Genomic DNA, 18,313 nt, shown 5'->3' with positions numbered 1-18,313 from the left:
GGGATCCTCTAAATGAGATCCCTTTTTGTGGGATCCCCCCTTTCTGTGGGGTCCCCCTTTTCCATGGGATCCTAGAAATGAGACCCCTTTTTGTGGGATCCTCATTTTTTTGGGATCCCTCTTGTCCATGGGATCCTCTAAATGAGATCCCTTTTTGTGGGATCCTCCTTTTTGCAGGATCTGCTTTTTATAGGATCCCCTTTCCATGGGATCCCCTCATGCATGGGAGCACTTTTTTGTGGGATCCCCGTTCCCTGGGACCCCCTTTCCCTGGGATCCTCCCCTCCGTGCCAGCTCCTTTTTATGGGATGCCCTCTCCATGAGATCCCTTTTTGTGGGATCCCCTCATCCATGGGATCCCCTGATTTGTGGGATCCCCTTTTCCCTGGGATCTCCTCATCCATGGGATCCCTTTTTTGTGGGATCTCTTTCCCTGGGACCCCCTCTCTGCAGGACTAACTTTCCCTGGAAACCCCTTTCCATGGAACCCCTTTTCTATGGGATCCCCCTTTCCTGGGATCCCCCTTTCCATGTAATCCCTTTTTTGTGGGATCTCCGGGATCCTTTTCCCCCGTGACCCTTTTTTTGTGGGATCCTCTCTCCCTGAAACCCCTTTTTTGTGGGATCCCCTTTTTGCAGCATCCCCTTTTTGTGGGATCCCTGGGATCCTTTTCCCCCAGGACTCTTTTTTTCTGGGATCCCTTTTTTGTGGGATCCCCTTTCACTGGGACCCCTTTTCTGTGGGATCCCCATTCCCTGGGATCCCCTTTTTGTGGGATCCCCTCTCCCTGAGACTCCTTTTCCATGGGATCCCCTTTTTTTGGGATCTCCTTTTGTGGGATCCCCCTTTTTATGGGATCCCCTTTCCATGTTACCCCTTTTTTGTGGGATCCTCCTTTTTATGGGATCCCCCTTTTTGTGGGATCCCCTTTCCATGTAACCCCTTTTTTATGGGATCCTCATTCCCTGGGACCCCTTTTTTATGGGATCCCCATTCCCTGGGACCCCTTTTTTGTGGGATCCCCTTTCCATGTAACCCCTTTTTTATGGGATCCCCATTCCCTGGGACCCCTTTTTTCTGGGATCCCCTTTCCATGTAACCCCTTTTTTGTGGGATCCCCATTCCCTGGGACCCTCCTCCGTGTCCCCCCAGCCTGACCCACGGCTGACCCCACTTGGGGTCCCCCGGATGTCCCCAAACCCCGTGTGACCCCGGGGATGGGCCCGGGGGGGTCCCAATGTCCCCAGGGATCCCGGTGTCACCCCCAGCAGGATGGGGACAGGGAGGGACACTGGGATGGGATGGGGACACTGGGATGGGGGCAGGGAGGGACATTGGGATGGGATGGGGACACTGGGATGGGGGCAGGGAGGGACACTGGGATGGGATGGGGACACTGGGATGGGGGCAGGGAGGGACACTGGGATGGGATGGGGACACTGGGATGGGGGCAGGGAGGGACACTGGGATGGGATGGGATGGGGACAGGGAGGGACACTGGGATGGGATGGGATGGGGACACTGGGATGGGGACACTGGGATGGGGGCAGGGTGGCACAATGGGGTGGGGACAGGAAGGGACAGAAGGATGGGGACAGTGGATAGGGACAAGGTGGGGACACTGGGAAGGGGATGGCGTGGGGACAGGGTGGAACAGTGGGACGGGGACAGTGGAAGTGGGACAGGATGGGGACACGGGGATGGAGATGGGGACACCAGGATGGGGACAGAGGGGGGACATTGGGATGGGGACAGTGGAATGGGGACAGAATGGGGACCCGGGGATGGAGATGGGGACACCAGGATGGGGACAGAGGGGGGACATTGGGATGGGGACAGTGGAATGGGGACAGAATGGGGACACCGGGATGGGGGTGGGGACTGAGCAGGACAGGGATGGGGACGAGAAGGGACAGTGGGATGGGGACAGAATTGGACAGGGATGGGGACACTGGGATGGGGGCAAGATGGGACACCGGGATGGGGACAATGATGGGGTGGTGACAAGAAGGGACAGCAGAAAAGGGACAGAATGGGACATTGGGATGGGGACACCGGGACTGGGGACACCATGGGGACACTGGGATGGGGACAGAATAGGGACACCAAGATGTGGATGGCGACACTGGGATGGGGACAGTGAAGGGGTGGTGACAAGAAGGGACATAGGGATGGGGACAACAGACGGGAACACCAGGATTGGGGACACCGGGATTTGGGACACCATGGGGACACGTTTGTCCCCTCTTTTTTCCCCCATTCCAGGTTTTTCCTCAAGTTTTTCCTCAAGTGCAACCAGAACTGCCTGAAGAACGCCGGGAACCCGCGGGACATGCGGCGCTTCCAGGTGACACGCGGGGACATCGCCGGGAGGGTGGAGGGGACACCAAAAAGGGGTGCAGGCAACCCCAAAAAGATCCCAAAGGGGTCGAGGGGAATTGGGGACTCGATTCCCCCCGTTCGGGTCCCCAATTGCCCTCGACCCCTTTGAAAATCCCAAATTTAGCGCCACCCTGTTAAAGGTGACACTTCCAGGTGACACCTGGTGATGTCATGGAGGAGATCCCAAAAAGGGGTTCAGGTGACCCCAAAAGGGTCGAGAGTGTTTGGGGACTCAATTCTCCTTAAACCCTTTGAGAACCCCAAATTTACCGCCACCCTAAAAAATCCACCGCCACCCTATAAGAGGTGGCACTTTAAGGTGACACTTGGGGACGTCACAAATGGGGTGGAGGACACCCCAAAAACGGGTTCAGACAACCCCAAAAAGATTTCCTAAAGGGGTTGAGGGGAATCGAGTCTCCAATTCCCAGTGACCCCATTGAAAATCCCAAATCTACCGCCACCCTATTAATGGCGACACTTTGATGTGACACTTGGGGACGTCTCAAATGGGGTGGAGGACACCCCAAAAAGGGGTTTAGGCGACCCCAAAAGGGTCAAGGTGGTTTGGGGACTCAATTCCCCTTGACCCCTTTGAAAATCCCAAATTTACCGCCACCCTAAAAAATCCACCCTAAAAAATCCCAAATTTACCGCCACCCTAAAAAATCCTCAAAGTGTCACTTTGAGGTGACACTTGGGGACATCACAAATAGGGTGTAGGACACCCCAAAAAGGGGTTCAGGCGACCCCAAAAGGATTTCCCAAAGGGGTTGAGGGGAATCGAGTCTCCAATTCCTCTTGACCCCATTGAAAATCCCAAATCTGCTGCCACCCTGAAAAATCGACCACCATCCTATACAAAACCACGAATTTTGACCCCAAAAAGGGGTTCAGGTGACCCCAAAAGGATTCCCCAAAGGGGTTGAGGGGAATCGAGTCTCCAATTCCCCATGGTGACCCCTTTGAAAATCCCAAATCCACCGCCACCCTATTAATGGTGACACTTTGAGGTGACACTTGGGGACGTCACAAATGGGGTGGAGGACACCCCAAAAAGGGGTTCGGGTGACCCCAAAAGGGTTGAGGGGGTTTGGGGACTCAATTCCCCTTGACCCCTTTGAGAACCCCAAATTTACCGCCACCCTAAAAAATCCACCCTAAAAAATCCCAAATTTACCGCCACCCTAAAAAATCCTCAAAGTGTCACTTTGAGGTGACACTTGGGGACATCACAAATAGGGTGTAGGACACCCCAAAAAGGGGTCCAGGCGACCCTAAAAGGATTTCCCAAAGGGGTTGAGGGGAATCAAGTCTCCAATTCCTCTTGACCCCATTGAAAATCCCAAATCCGCTGCCACCCTAAAAAATCGACCACCATCCTATACAAAACCACGAATTTTGACCCCAAAACGGGGTTTGGGCAACCCCAAAAGGATTCCCCAAAGGGGTTGAGGGGAATCAAGTCTCCAATTCCCATTGACCCCTTTGAAAATCCCAAATTTACCGCTACCCTATAAAAGGTGGCACTTTGAGGTGACACTTGGGGACGTCACAAATAGGGTGGAGGACACCCCAAAAAGGGGTTCGGGTGACCCCAAAAGGGTCGAGGGTGTTTGGGGACTCAATTCCCCTTGACCCCTTTGAGAACCCCAAATTTACCGCCACCCTAAAAAATCCCAAATTTACCGCCACCCTAAAAAATCCTCAAAGTGTCACTTTGAGGTGACACTTGGGGACATCACAAATAGGGTGTAGGACACCCCAAAAAGGGGTCCAGGCGACCCTAAAAGGATTTCCCAAAGGGGTTGAGGGGAATCGAGTCTCCAATTCCTCTTGACCCCATTGAAAATCCCAAATCCGCTGCCACCCTAAAAAATCGACCACCATCCTATACAAAACCACGAATTTTGACCCCAAAACGGGGTTTGGGCGACCCCAAAAGGATTCCCCAAAGGGGTTGAGGGGAATCGAGTCTCCAATTCCCAGTGACCCCATTGAAAATCCCAAATCTACCGCCACCCTATTAATGGCGACACTTTGATGTGACACTTGGGGACGTCTCAAATGGGGTGGAGGACACCCCAAAAAGGGGTTTAGGCGACCCCAAAAGGGTCAAGGTGGTTTGGGGACTCAATTCCCCTTGACCCCTTTGAAAATCCCAAATTTACCGCCACCCTAAAAAATCCTCAAAGTGTCACTTTGAGGTGACACTTGGGGACATCACAAATAGGGTGTAGGACACCCCAAAAAGGGGTTCAGGCGACCCCAAAAGGATTTCCCAAAGGGGTTGAGGGGAATCGAGTCCCCAAATCCCCCTCGACCCCTTTGAAAAATCCTAAATTTCCCGCCGCCCTATAAAAAACCCCAAATGCGGCTTGAAAACCCCAAAATCTCCGCCTCCCCCCAATCCCTTAAGCCCCCCCCCGGTCGCAGCTGGGTCCCGGCTCCCCCCGAGGTTCATCAGGGCTCGCTAACGAGATGTTAATTATGACATTTCGGTGATTAACGACCCCATTTGCATCGCGGCACCGGCGGCGGGAGAGCGGCGGGGAAAGGGGGGCGGGAGGGGGTTTGTGGGATTGGGACGGGGGGGGTTTTCTTTTAGGGGATTGGGGGGGTTTGGGGTCTTCTGGAGGGGGCCTCAAGGGGGTTTGGGATCTCCTGGGGGGATTTTGGGGCGCTGGGGGGGGCCCTTAAAGGGATTGGGGTTTCCCTGGGGGAAAACTTGGAGGATTTGGGGTGACCCTAAAAGGGATTTGGGGTGCTCTGGCGGGGAATTGGAGGATTTGGGGTCCCCTGGGGGGAATTTGAGGGAGTGGGGGTGGCCCTAAAAGGGATTTGGGATCTCCTGGGGGGAATTTGGGGCGCTGGGGGTGGCCCTAATAGGGATTTGGGGTTCCCTGGGGGAAAACTTGGAGGATTTGGGGTGGCCCTAAAAGGGATTTGGGGTCCACTCGGGGGAATTTGGGGGACTTGGGGTCCCCTGGGGGGCATTTGGGGCGCTGGGGGTGACCCTAAAAGGGATTTGGGGAGTCCCCTGGGGGGAATTTGGGGGAGTGGGGGTGGCCCTAAAAGGGGTTTGGGGTCTTCTGGAGGGGTCCCCAGGGGGCCTCAAGGGGGTTTGGGATGTCCTGGGGGGGGATTTGGGGTGCTGGGGGTGGCCCTAAAAGGGATTTGGGGTCCCCTGTGGGGAATTTGGGGGACTTGGGGTGACCCTAAAAGGGATTTGGGGTCCTCTGGTGGGGAGCTGGAGGATTTGGGGTCCCCTGGGGGGAATTTGGAGGATTGGGGGTGACCCTAAAAGGGGTCTGGTGTCCCCTGGGGGGAATTTAAGGGAGTGGGGGTGGTCCTAAAAGGGGTTTGGGGTCTTCTGGAGGGGTCCCGAGGGGGCCTCAAGGGGGTTTGGGATCTCCTGGGGGAATTTGGGGCGCTGGGGGTGGCCCTAAAAGGGATTTGGGGTTCCCTGGGGGAAAACTTGGAGGATTTGGGGTGGCCCTAAAAGGGGTCTGGAGTCCCCTGGGGGGAATTTGGGGCGCTGGGGGTGGCCCTAAAAGGGATTTGGGGTCCCCTGGGGGGGATTTGGGGCGACTTGGGGTGTTCCTAAAAGGGATTTGGGGTCCTCTGGGGGGAACTTGAGGGAGTGGGGGTGGTCCTAAAAGGGGTTTGGGGTCTTCTGGAGGGGTCCCGAGGGGGGCCTCAAGGGGGTTTGGGATGTCCTGGGGGGAATTTGGGGCACTGGGGGTGACCCTAAAAGGGATTTGGGGAGGTCCCTGAAGGAGAGGCCCTAAAAGGGGTTTGGGTTTCCCTGGGGTGAATTTGGGGGGCTGGAGGTGACTCTAAAAGGGGTTTGGGGGGTCCTGAAGGGGCCTCAGGGGGGTTTGGGGTCCCCTGGGGAATTTGGGGCACTGGGGGTGACCCTAAGAGGGGTTTGGGTTTCCCTGGGGGGAATCTGGGGTGTTGGAGGTGACCCTAAAAGGGTTTTGGGGTTCTCTGAGGGGAACTTGGAGGACTGGGGGTGGCCCTAAAAGGGGTGTGGGGTCCCCTGGAGGGGCCCAGGAGGTCCCTGAGGGGGTGGCCCTGAAAGGGATTTGGGGTCCCCTGGGGGGAATTTGAAGCACTGGGGGTGACCCTAAAAGGGGTTTGGGGGGTCCCGAAGGGGCCTCAGGGGGGTTTGGGGTCTCCTAGGGGGAACTTGGGGAACTCGAGGTGATCCTAAAAGGGGTTTGGGGTCCCCTTGGTGGGGCTGGGGTCAGGTTGGGGGTGGCCCTGAGGGGTTTGGGGTCCCCAGAGGAGTCTCGGGGGGTTTGGGGTCTCTTGTGGGGCTGGGCTGGGTTTGGGGTCCCCTGGGTGTCCCCTGGGTGTCCCCTGGGTGTCCCGGGGGAAGGGGCTCGGCAGTCTGGGGGTCCCCTGGGGGGGCTGGTGGCCCCAGGCTGCGGGGGCCACCCTTGGGCCACCGCTGTGACACTGTGGGGACACCACAGCTGGCACCTCCTGTGGTGTGACAGGGCTGTGACAGGGATGGGGACATCGTGGGGACGCCACACACAGCGTCCCTGTGCTGTGACAGGGGAGGGGACACCGTGGGGACATCGTGGGGACGCCACACACAGCGTCCCTGTGCTGTGACAGGGCTGTGACAGGGGAGGGGACACCGTGGGGACACCACATACAGCGTCCCTGTGGTGTGACAGGGGAGGGGACACCGTGGGGACACCACATACAGCGTCCCTGTGCTGTGACAGGGCTGTGACAGGGGAGGGGACACCGTTGGGACATCGTGGGGATGCCACACACAGTGTCCCTACTGTGTGACACGGCTGTGACAGGGGAGGGGACACCATGGGGACATCGTGGGGACACCACACACAGCGTCCCTGTGGTGTGACACGGCTGTGACAGGGATGGGGACATCATGGGGACACCACATACAGCGTCCCTGCCGTGTGACAGGGCCATGTCAGGGGAAGGGACATCATGGGGACACCATGGGGACAGCACAGGGACACCACACACAGCGTCCCTGTGGTATGACAGGGATGGGGACACCGTGGGGACACCACACACAGCGTCCCTGTGGTGTGACAGGGACAGATGGGGACAGCACAAGGACACTGCACACAGCATCCCTGCACTGTGACAGGGCTGTGACAGGGGAGGGGACACCCCTGGGACACTACAGGGACAGCACACGCAGTGCCCCTGCAGTGTGCCAGGCCAGGGGGCACAGCGGGGTCACCGTGTCCCTTGTCCCCGCAGGTGGTGGTGTCCACCACGGTGCACGTGGACGGCCACGTCCTGGCCGTGTCCGACAACATGTTCGTCCACAACAACTCCAAGCACGGCCGGCGCGCCCGGCGCCTCGACCCCTCTGAAGGTCAGGGGACACCTGGGGACATCTTGGGGACATGTGTTGGGACCCTGCCAGCATGGCCTGGCACCCCCTGGGGCAATCCCTGTGTCCCCACCTTCCTGTCCCCAATGTTTGTGCCCATCCATGGTTGGGTGTCCATGGGTGCCTCCCCATCTGTGTCACTGTGGCCACCAGGGGACATCTTGGGGACATCCTGGGGAGGACATGTGTTGGGACCCTGCCAGCATGGCCTGGCACCCCCTGGGTGATCCCTGCTGTCCCCACTCTGCTGTCCCCAATGTTTGTGCCCATCCATGGTTGGGTGTCCATGGGTGCCTCCCCATCTGTGTCACTGTGGCCACCAGGGGACATCTTGGGGACATCCTGGGGACATGTTTTGGGACCCTGCCAGCATGGCCTGGCACCCCCTGGGGCAATCCCTGTGTCCCCGCTCTGCTGTCCCCAATGTTTGTGCCCATCCATGGTTGGGTGTCCATGGGTGCTTCTCCATCTGTGTCACCATGGCCACCTTGGGGACATCTTGGGGACATCTTGGGGACATGTGTTGGGACCCTGCCAGCATGGCCTGGCACCCCCTGGGGCAATCCCTGTGTCCCCACCTTCCTGTCCCCAATGTTTGTGCCCATCCATGGTTGGGTGTCCATGTGTTCCTCCCCATCTGTGTCACTGTGGTCACCAGGGGACATCTTGGGGACATCCTGGAGAGGACATGTGTTGGGACCCTGCCAGCATGGCCTGGCACCCCCTGGGTGATCCCTGCTGTCCCCACCCTGCTGTCCCCAATGTCTCTGCCCGTCCATGGTTGGGTGTCCATGGGTGCTTCTCCATCTGTGTCACCATGGCCACCTTGGGGACATCTTGGGGACATGTGTTGGGACCCTGCCAGCATGGCCTGGCACCCCTGGGGCCATCCCTGTGTCCCCACCCTGCTGTCCCCAAGTGTCCATGCCCATCCAGGCTGGGTGTCCGTGGGTGCCTCTTTGTCCCCACCCTTGTCACCGTGGTCACACGTGCGTGTCCTCAGCCATGTCCATGTGGCCGCCTGTCACTGTCCCCATCTGTGTCCATATGCCTGTCCCTGGTCATGTCCCTGTGTCCCTGTGCCAGTCCCCATCCATGTCCCCATGTCCCTGTGTCTGTCCCAGTCCATGCCCTCGTGTCCCCATCCGTGTCCGTGTCCCCATCCCTGTCCCCATGTCCCCATGCCTGTCCCCACATCTGTCCCAATCCATGCCCATGTCCCCATGCCGGTCCCTGCGTCCCCACACCTGTTCCACTCCATGTCCCTGTGCCTGTCCCTGTGTCCCCATGCCTGTCCCAGTCCATGTCCCCATTTCTGTCCCCTCTTCCCTGCCCCCAGCTCACTGTCCCTGTCCCCATGTCCCCATGCCTGTCCCCATGCCTCTGCCACTCCATGTCCATGTCCCTGTGGTTGTTCCCATGCCTGTCCCAGTACCTGTCCCCATTACTGTCCCCTCTTCCCTGTCCCCGCCACCCCTCTGTCCCTGCCATCGCTGTCCCTGTCCTGCCACCCCTCTGTCACTGTCCCACCCCTCTGTCCCTGCCATCGCTGTCCCTGTCCTGCCACCCCTCTGTCCCTGCCATCGCTGTCCCTGTCCCCGCCACCCCTCTGTCACTGTCCCACCCCTCTGTCCCTGCCACATCGCTGTCCTCTCCATCGCTGTCCCCGTCCTGCCACCCCTCTGTCCCTGCCATCACTGTCCCTGTCCCCCCCACCCCTCTATCCCTGTCCCACCCCTCTGTCCCTGCCATTGCTGTCCCTGTCCCCCCCCCCACGGCTGTCGCTGTCCCCTCCAGCAGCCACCCCCTGCATCAAGGCCATCAGCCCCAGCGAGGGCTGGACCACTGGCGGTGCCACCGTCATCGTCATCGGGGACAACTTCTTCGATGGCCTCCAGGTGCTCTTCGGCACCGTGCTGGTGTGGAGCGAGGTACGGCCGGGGCCGGGGGTGGCGCGGGGACGCCTCGGGGACACCCTGGGGACGCCGCGGGCCGGGCTGAGGCCGTGTCCCCCCCCCGCAGCTCATCACCCCCCACGCCATCCGCGTGCAGACCCCCCCCCGCCACATCCCGGGGGTCGTGGAGGTGACATTGTCCTACAAGGCCAAGCACTTCTGCAAGGGCGCCCCGGGACGCTTCGTCTACACCGGTGAGGGACGGGGACAGCGGCACTGGGTGGGGACAGCGGCGCTCGGGACATCTGGGTTGAGATGGGGACATTGGGGTTGAGATGGGGACATTGGGTTTGGGTGGGGACATTGGGATTGGGATGGGGACATTGGGTTTGGGTGGGGACATTGAGATGGGGACATTTGGATTGGGATGGGGACATTGGGATGGGGACTGAGGACATTGGGATTGGGTGGGGACATTGAGATGGGGACATTTGGATTGGGATGGGGACATTGGGATGGGGACATTGGGATTGGGATGGGGACATTGGGTTTGGGTGGGGATATTGGGATGGGGATATTGGGATTGGATGGGGACATTGAGATGGGGACATTGAGATGGGGACATTGGGATGGGGACATTGGGATGGGGACATCGGGATGGGGACATCGGGATTGGGATGGGGACATTGGGTTTGGGTGGGGACATTGGGATGGGGACATTGGGATTGGGATGGGGACATTGGGATTGGTGGGGACATTGGGACTGGTGTCATTGGGATGGGGATGGGGACATCGGGGATTGGGTGGGGACATTGGGACTGGGGACATCGGGTTTGGGTGGGGACATCGGGATTTGGGATATCAGGACTGGGGAGGGGACATCGGGGTTTGAGTGGGGATAGCTGGGATTGAGATGGGGACACCTGGGACTGGGATAGAGACACCTGGGACTGGGATGGGGACATTGGGGTTGGGGTGGGGACATCGGCACTGGGGTGGGGACGCCTGGGAATGGGGTAGAGACTGCTGGGATAGAGACACCTGGGAATGGGATGGGGACATCAGGACTGGGGATGGGGACATTTGGATTAGGGTGGGGACACCTGGAATGGGATAGGGATATCCTGGAATTGGGATGTGGACATCGGAATTGGGATGGAGACACTTGGGAATGGGATGGGGACACCTGGAATGGGATAGAGAGTCTTGGGGTTGGGATAGAGACACTTGGGAATGGGATGGGGACATTGGGATTGGGATGGGGACACCTGGGATTGGGGTGGGGACATTGGGAATGGGATAGAGATTCCTGGGGTTGGGTGGGGACCCCTGGGAATGGGATGGGGACACCTGGGGGGGACAGCTGGGAATGAGATGGAGAGCACTAGGATTGGGATGGGTACACCTGGGGTTGAGATGGGAACATTGGGAATGGGATGGGGACACCTAGGAATGGGATGGGGACATTGGGATTGGGGTGGGGACATGGAGATTGAGATGGGGATATCCTGGAATTGGGATGGGTATACCCAAGAATGGGATGGGGACATTGGGAATGAGATGGGGACACCTGGGAATGGGAAGGGGACACCTGGGATTTAGGTGGGGACACCTGGAAAAGGGATGGGGACATCAGGATTGGGATGGGGACATCTGGGAGTGGGATAAAGAGTCTTGGGATTGAGACCTGGGAAGAGGACACATCACCCCATAAAGGGATGGAGACCCCCTGGGACTGGGATGGGGAGCACTGGGATTGGGATGGAGAGTCCTGGGTTGGGGACACCTGGAACCGGGATGGGGACACCTGGGACTGTGACGCGCCCTCGTGGGATATGGACACAAATAGGAACAGGAAAGGAACACAGACCCCGTGTGACAGTGACACAGACAGTGGGGACAGCCCCTCGGGACAATGTCCTAGCCCCCGGGACGTTGTGACCGTGACAGTGACGGCAGTGTCCCCTGTCCCCAGCCCTGAACGAGCCCACCATCGATTACGGGTTCCAGCGGCTGCAGAAGGTGATCCCGCGGCACCCTGGGGACCCCGAGCGCCTGCCCAAGGTAGGGGACAGCGACACCCCCGGGGACAGCGACACCCCCGGGGGACAGCGACACCCCCGGGGGACAGGAGGGACACACCGGGGACGCGGGGATTCCCTGGCAGTGCCCCAGGGGCAAAGGGCAGGGAGGGGGTGACAGTTCTTGTGTCCCCTGGGTCTGGCAGGGAGGGACGGGGGGGTTGGGGACACAGGGGGGACATGGCGGGGTCACTGGGGACACAGAATGGGGGGGTCAGGGGTGGTGACCAGGAGGGACATAGGAAGGTCTTTGGGGTCGCAGAATGGGGACACGGGGGGACCGTGGAGGGGGGGGGATCATTGGGGACACAAAATAGGGACACAGGGGGACCATAGGGGCTGGGCTGGGGGCGCAGCACCCCTGACTCCCCTGTCCCCTCCCCTGTCCCCTCGCTGTCCCCAGGAGGTGCTGCTGAAGCGCGCGGCCGACCTGGTGGAGGCGCTTTACGGGGTGCCCCACAGCAACCAGGTGTGTGGGGACCCCTCTGGGACCCCCCTGGGACCTCCCCAGGACCCCCCATCGTGGGACAACCCCGGGAACCCCTCCAGGACCCCCCTGGGACCCCCTTGGGGACACCCCTGGGACCTCCCCAGGACCCCCCATCGTGGGACAACCCCAGGAACCCCCTTGGGGACATCCCTGGGACCCCCTTGGGGACATCTCTGGGACACCCTTGAGTCCCCCCCGCCACACCTGGAGGGTCCTGGTCCCCTCCCCAGCCCCGTCCTGGCCTGTCTGTGCCCCGGGAGGTGACACCAGCTGGGACAGTCCCAGCCACCCCCGGCCCATCCCGGGGTCACCGCGGGCTCTGTGGGTGGTGGGGTGACACCAAAGGGTGGCACTGCGGGGTGGCAGCAAGGGGTGGCACTATGCTGGAGGGTGGCTCTGCAGGGTGACCTCAAGGGGTGGCACTGTGGGGTGACACCAAGAGGTGACACAGCAGGGCGCCGTCGAGGGGTGACAGTGAGAGATGACACTTCAGGGTGACGCTGTGCTGGAGGGAGACACTGCGGGGTGACGCTGTGAGGTGTCACTACGAGGTGACATAGAGTGCCACCCAGAGGTGCCACCGAGCAGTGCCACCCTCCCTCGGTGACACCACTGCCCTGTCCCCAGGACGTGCTGCTGAAGCGGGCGGCCGATGTGGCCGAGGCGCTCTACAGTGTCCCCAGGGCCCCCGCGCATGTCACTGTCCCCTCCTTCGGCGGGGGACAGCTCGGCCTCGCCATGGGCGACTCCCCGCAGGGCTCCGAACAAGGTGCGCGGTGGCCTCGGGGTGGCGGGAAGGTTTTTGTCCCCTCCCCGGCAGGTGCCACCTGTCGCTGTCCCCTGAGGGCTCTGACCAAGGTGCGAGGTGACCTCGGGGTGGCCTTGAGGTGGCGAGAAGGTTTTTGTCCCCTCCCCGGCAGGTGCCACCCGTCCCTGTCCCCTCAGAGCTCTGATCAAGGTGCGAGGTGACCTCGCGATGGCCACGGGGTGGCCTCGGGGTGGCGGGAAGGTTTTGTCCCCTCCCCGGTGGGTGCCACCCGTCCCTGTCCCCTCAGAGCTCTGTCCAAGGTGCGCGGTGGCCTCGGGGGGTTGTGTCCCCTGTGTAGGTGGTGCCACCGTGTCGCTGTCCCCGCAGGGCTCTGACCAAACTGCGCGGTGTCCCCTGGGTGGGGGTGGGGACGGTCCGGAGAGTCTCTGTCCCCTGTGCGGGCGGTGCCACCGTGTCGCTGTCCCCGCAGGGTTCTCGCGCAGCCCCGGGACGCCCCCGGCTCGGGGGTTCGGTCCCCCGGGCTCGGCCCCCCAGCAGGGCTTTGCCGGGGCCACCGGGGGCTTCGGCGGGGCCACCATGGCCGGGCTGGGGGTCCCCGGGTCCCCTCCGAGCTTCCTGAACGGCTCCACCGCCACCTCCCCCTACGCCAGTGAGTGACACATCTGGGGACAACCCTGGAGGGGGGGGACACGGCTTCATGGGGGGTCCCCAAAGCCGTGTGACAGCCCTGGGGGGGGTCCCTGAAGTCGTGGCCCCAAAGTCATTGTGGCGTCCCTGGGGGTCCCCAGAGTCATGGGCCAGCCCTGTGGGGTCCCTAAAGCCGTGTGACAACCTTGGAGTGTCCCCAAAGCCATCACTGAGGGCGGGAGAGGGAGTGGGGACATGGCCAGCTGAGGTGGGACAGCCCTGTCCTTGTCCCCATCCCTGTCCTGGCCTGTCATTGTCCCTGTACCTGCCTCTCTTCCTGTGCCTGTCCCTATCCTTGTCCCTTTCCCTGTTATGTCCCTATCTCTGTCCCTGTCCTTGTCCCTGTCCCCATCCTGGCCCATCGTTGTCATTGTCCCTGTCCCCGCCTCTCTCACTGTTCCTGTCCCCATCCCTGGTCCCATCCCGGCCCCGTCCTTGTCCCTGTCCCTCTCTCTGCCTCTCTCCCTGTCCCCATCCCTGTCCTGTCCCTGTCCCCATTCCTATCCCTGTCCCACCCCCGCCCCGTCCCCTCGCGGTGTCCCCCGTCACCATCCGAGCCGTGTGTGGCTGTCCCCTCAGTCCTGCCCGCCAGTCCCCCGCTGGGCGCCTCGTCCGTCGCTGTCACCTCGGGCCCGGGCACGGCCACCTCGCCCGGTGGCTTCTCGTTCTCTCCGGTGACGATGATCTCGGCCGTGAAGCAGAAGAGCGCCTTCGCCCCCGTGCTGCGGCCACAGGGGTCCCCCCCGCCCGCCTGCGCCAGCGCCCTGCAAGGTCAGCCTGTCCCCAAGGCCACCAAGGCCACCAAGGTCTCTGACACCCAGCCCTGCGTGGCCCCTGCCCCGTGGAGTGTCCCCGGTGTCACCACGCTGCTGATGTACCTGGGCATGGTTGGGGCTGCCCTGTGCCACCTGTGTCCCCAGTGTCCCCAGGATCCCTCACATCTGTCCCCTGCCCCGTGGAGTGTCCCTGGTGTCACCACAGTGCTGATGTCCTGTACCTGGGCATGGTTGGGGCTGCCCTGTGCCACCCTTGTCCCTCTCTGTCCCCACTGTCCCCAAGGTCCCTGACATCTGTCCCCTGCCGCGTGGAGGGTCCCCAGTGTCACCACAGTGCTGATGTCCTGTACCTGGGCATGGTTGGGTCTTTCCTGTGCCACCCTTGTCCCTCTCTGTCCCCAGTGTCCCCAGTGTCCCCAAGGTCCCTGACATCTGTCCCCAGGTGGCCCCAGCCCCACGGAGGGTCCCCGGTGTCACCACAGTGCTGATGTACCTGGGCATGGTTGGGTCTTCCCTGTGCCACCCTTGTCCCTCTCTGTCCCCAGTGTCCCCAGGGTCCCTCACATCTGTCCCCAGCCCCATGGAGTGTCCCAGTGTCCCTTGCGCCTTTCTGGGTCTCTGGTCAGGGCTCTGCTCTGTGCCACCCTTGTCCCTGTCCACCAGTGTCCCCAGTGTCACCAAGGTCCATGGCCTCTGTCCCTGGGTGGCCCTGTCCCACAGAGGGACCTCAGTGTCACTCTGATCCTTGGACCTGCCCAATGTCCTGCCCATGGGCATGGCTGGTGCTTCCCTGTACCACCCTGCGGCCTGTCCCCAAGTGTCCCCAAGGTCCCCAGTGTCCCCAACACGCACCCCAAGCCCCCTGCCCCACAGAGGGTCCCCGATGTCACCATACTCCCTTCCTGATGTCCCTGCCCATGTGACACCCATATCCGGGGTTGTCCCATGCCACCCTGTGGCCTGTCCCCAAGTGTCCCCAAGGTCCCCAGTGTCCCCTACACCCACCCCAAGCCCCCTGCCCCACAGAGGGTCCCCGATGTCACTGCACTCCCTTCCTGATGTCCCTGCCCGTGTGACACCCATACCTGGGGTTGTCGCATGCCACCCGCGTCCCTGTCACGCTGTGTCCGCATTGTCCCTAAGGTCCCCAGTGTCCCCTACACCCACCCCAAGCCCCCTGTCCCTCAGAGGGTCCCCGATGTCACTGCACTCACTTCCTGATGTCCCTGCACATGTGACACCCATACCTGGGGTCATCCAATGCCACCTGCGTCCCTGTCCCGCTGTGTCCACATTGTCCCCAAGGTCCCCAGTGTCCCCAACATCCACCCCAAGCCCCCTGCCCCACAGAAGGTCCCTGATGTCACTGCACTCCCTTCCTGATGTCCCTGCCCCTGTGACACCCATACCTGGGGTTGTTCAATGCCACCCTCGTCCCCAAGGTCCCGCTGTGTCCGCAGTGTCCCCAAGGTCCCCAGTGTCCCCAACACGCACCCCAAGTCCCCTGCCCAACGGAGGGTCCCTGATGCCACCGCACTGCCTTCCTGATGTCCCTGCCCATGTGACACCATAGCCAGGGTTGTCCCATGCCACCCTGGGGCCTGTCCCCAGTGTTCCCAAGGTCCCCAGTGTCCCCAAGGTCCCCAGTGTCCCCAACACCCACCCCAAGCCCCCTGCCCCTCAGAAGGTCCCCAATGTCACTGCACTCCCTTCCTGATGTCCCTGCCCGTGTGACACCCATACCTGGGGTTGTCCCATGCCATCCGCGTCCCTGTCCCGCTGTGTCCCCAATGTCCCCAATGTCCCCTGGCTGACGCTGTCCCTGCCCTGCCCAGACCCAGCTTTCGAGGACTCGGACAAATTCCACGCTGCGGCGCGGCCGCTCCAGGGATTGGCCTATTCCTAAGGACGGCGTGTCCGGAGGGGCTCCGGACCCCCCATCCCGCCGGGACAAGGACTGGGGACATCCCTGTCCCCTGTGCCCTCCCCTCAGAGCTGGGCGGAGCCGCCACACGGAGCGGGATGAGGGGACCCGGCCCCCCGATGTCCCCACCCCTGGTGGCCCCGGCCTGGCCCGGCTGAGGGGGGACCTGGGGAAATCCTGGAATGAGCCAAAGTTCCTGGGTTTGGCCTCGGGAAGAGGCGGAGAGAGCCGGGAATGGGGCGGAGGAGGGAGAGGGATGGAGGGGCCAGGATGGGTGGGAGGGGTGGCCCAGGATGGGATGGAAGCTCTGGAAAAGGATGGATGTGCCAAGGTGGGATGGATGCTCCGGGATGGGATGGATCATCCAAGGTGGGATGGATTCTCCAGGTTGGGAGGGATGATCCAAGGTGGAATGGAAGCTCTGGAAAAGTTTGGATGTTCCAAGTTGGGATGGATGCTCTGGGATGGGACGGATCATCCAAGGTGGGATGGATGTTCCAAGGTGGAATGGAGGTTCTGGAAAAGGATGGATGATCCCAGGTGGGATGGATGCTCCAGTTTGGGATGGATGATCCAAGGTGGGATGGAAGCTCTGCAAAAGGATGGATGTGCCAAGGTGGGATGGATGCTCTGGGATGGGACGGATCATCCAAGGTGGGATGGATGTTCCAAGGTGGAATGGAGGTTCTGGAAAAGGATGGATGATTACAGGTGGGATGGATGCTCCGGGATGGGATGGATGATCCAAGGTGGGATGGAAGCTCTGGAAAAGGATGGATGATCCCGGGTGGGATGGATGCTCCAGTTTGGGATGGATGATCCAAGGTGGGATGGAAGCTCTGCAAAAGGATGGATGTGCCAAGGTGGGATGGATGCTCTGGGATGAGATGGATGCTCTGGGATGGGACGGATCATCCAAGGTGGGATGGATGTTCCAAGGTGGAATGGAGGTTCTGGAAAAGGATGGATGTGCCAAGGTGGGATGGATGCTCCGGGATGGGATGGATGCTCCAGGATGGGATGGATGAGCCAAGGTGGGATGGAAGCTCTGGAAAAGGAAGGATGATCCAAGGTGGGATGGATGCTCTAGGATGAGATGGATGATCCAAGTTGGGATGGATGATCCAAGGTGGGATGGATGAACCAATGTGGGATGGAAGCTCCGGAAAAGGAAGGATGTTCCAAGGTGGGATGGATACTCCAGGATGGAAGGGATGTTCTAAACTGGGATGGAAGCTCCAAGGTAGGATGGAAGGCCTGGAAAAGGATGGATGATCCAAAGTGGGATGGATCCCCTGGAATAGGGTGGATGTTGAGGATTAGGGGGATGATCCAGGAGATCATGGATGCTCCTGGGCAGGGGGAATAGTCTGGAGTGGGATGGATGGATGATGGATGGATGGATGATGGATGATGGATGGATGGATGGATGATGGATGGATGGATGATGGATGGATGGATGATGGATGATGGATGGATGGATGATGGATGATGGATGGATGATGGATGGATGATGGATGGATGGATGATGGATGGATGATGGATGGATGATGGATGGATGATGGATGATGGATGATGGATGGATGATGGATGGATGATGGATGGATGATGGATGGATGATGGATGATGGATGATGGATGGATGATGGATGGATGGATGATGGATGGATGATGGATGGATGATGGATGATGGATGGATGATGGATGATGGATGGATGATGGATGGATGATGGATGATGGATGATGGATGATGGATGGATGATGGATGGATGATGGATGATGGATGGATGATGGATGATGGATGGATGGATGATGGATGATGGATGATGGATGGATGATGGATGATGGATGATGGATGGATGATGGATGATGGATGATGGATGGATACTCCAAGGCAGGAGGGCTGATCTGGGA

At 60.4% G+C, this 18,313-nt stretch overlaps 1 protein-coding gene across 1 annotated transcript; it reads left to right on the top strand.

Moving 5' to 3' along the window:
- The first annotated feature begins 1,560 nt into the window (after positions 1-1,560).
- On the top strand, positions 1,561-17,856 carry LOC119700406 (transcription factor COE4-like). Its single transcript, XM_038135528.1, has 11 exons — positions 1,561-1,565; positions 2,267-2,348; positions 7,643-7,760; positions 9,576-9,709; positions 9,801-9,927; positions 11,649-11,737; positions 12,158-12,223; positions 12,872-13,013; positions 13,483-13,662; positions 14,280-14,471; positions 16,312-17,856. Exons 1-11 carry the CDS (start codon positions 1,561-1,563, stop codon positions 16,380-16,382), a joined length of 1,206 nt encoding a protein of 401 aa, XP_037991456.1. The 3' UTR covers positions 16,383-17,856.
- The last annotated feature ends 457 nt before the right edge of the window (positions 17,857-18,313 follow it).

The sequence above is a fragment of the Motacilla alba genome, chromosome 4 (assembly GCF_015832195.1).
Source record: "Motacilla alba alba isolate MOTALB_02 chromosome 4, Motacilla_alba_V1.0_pri, whole genome shotgun sequence".
NCBI classification, from domain to species: Eukaryota; Metazoa; Chordata; class Aves; order Passeriformes; family Motacillidae; genus Motacilla; species Motacilla alba.
Note: the sequence above shows the minus strand (reverse complement) of the source record. Positions and strands in the feature narration are given on the sequence as shown.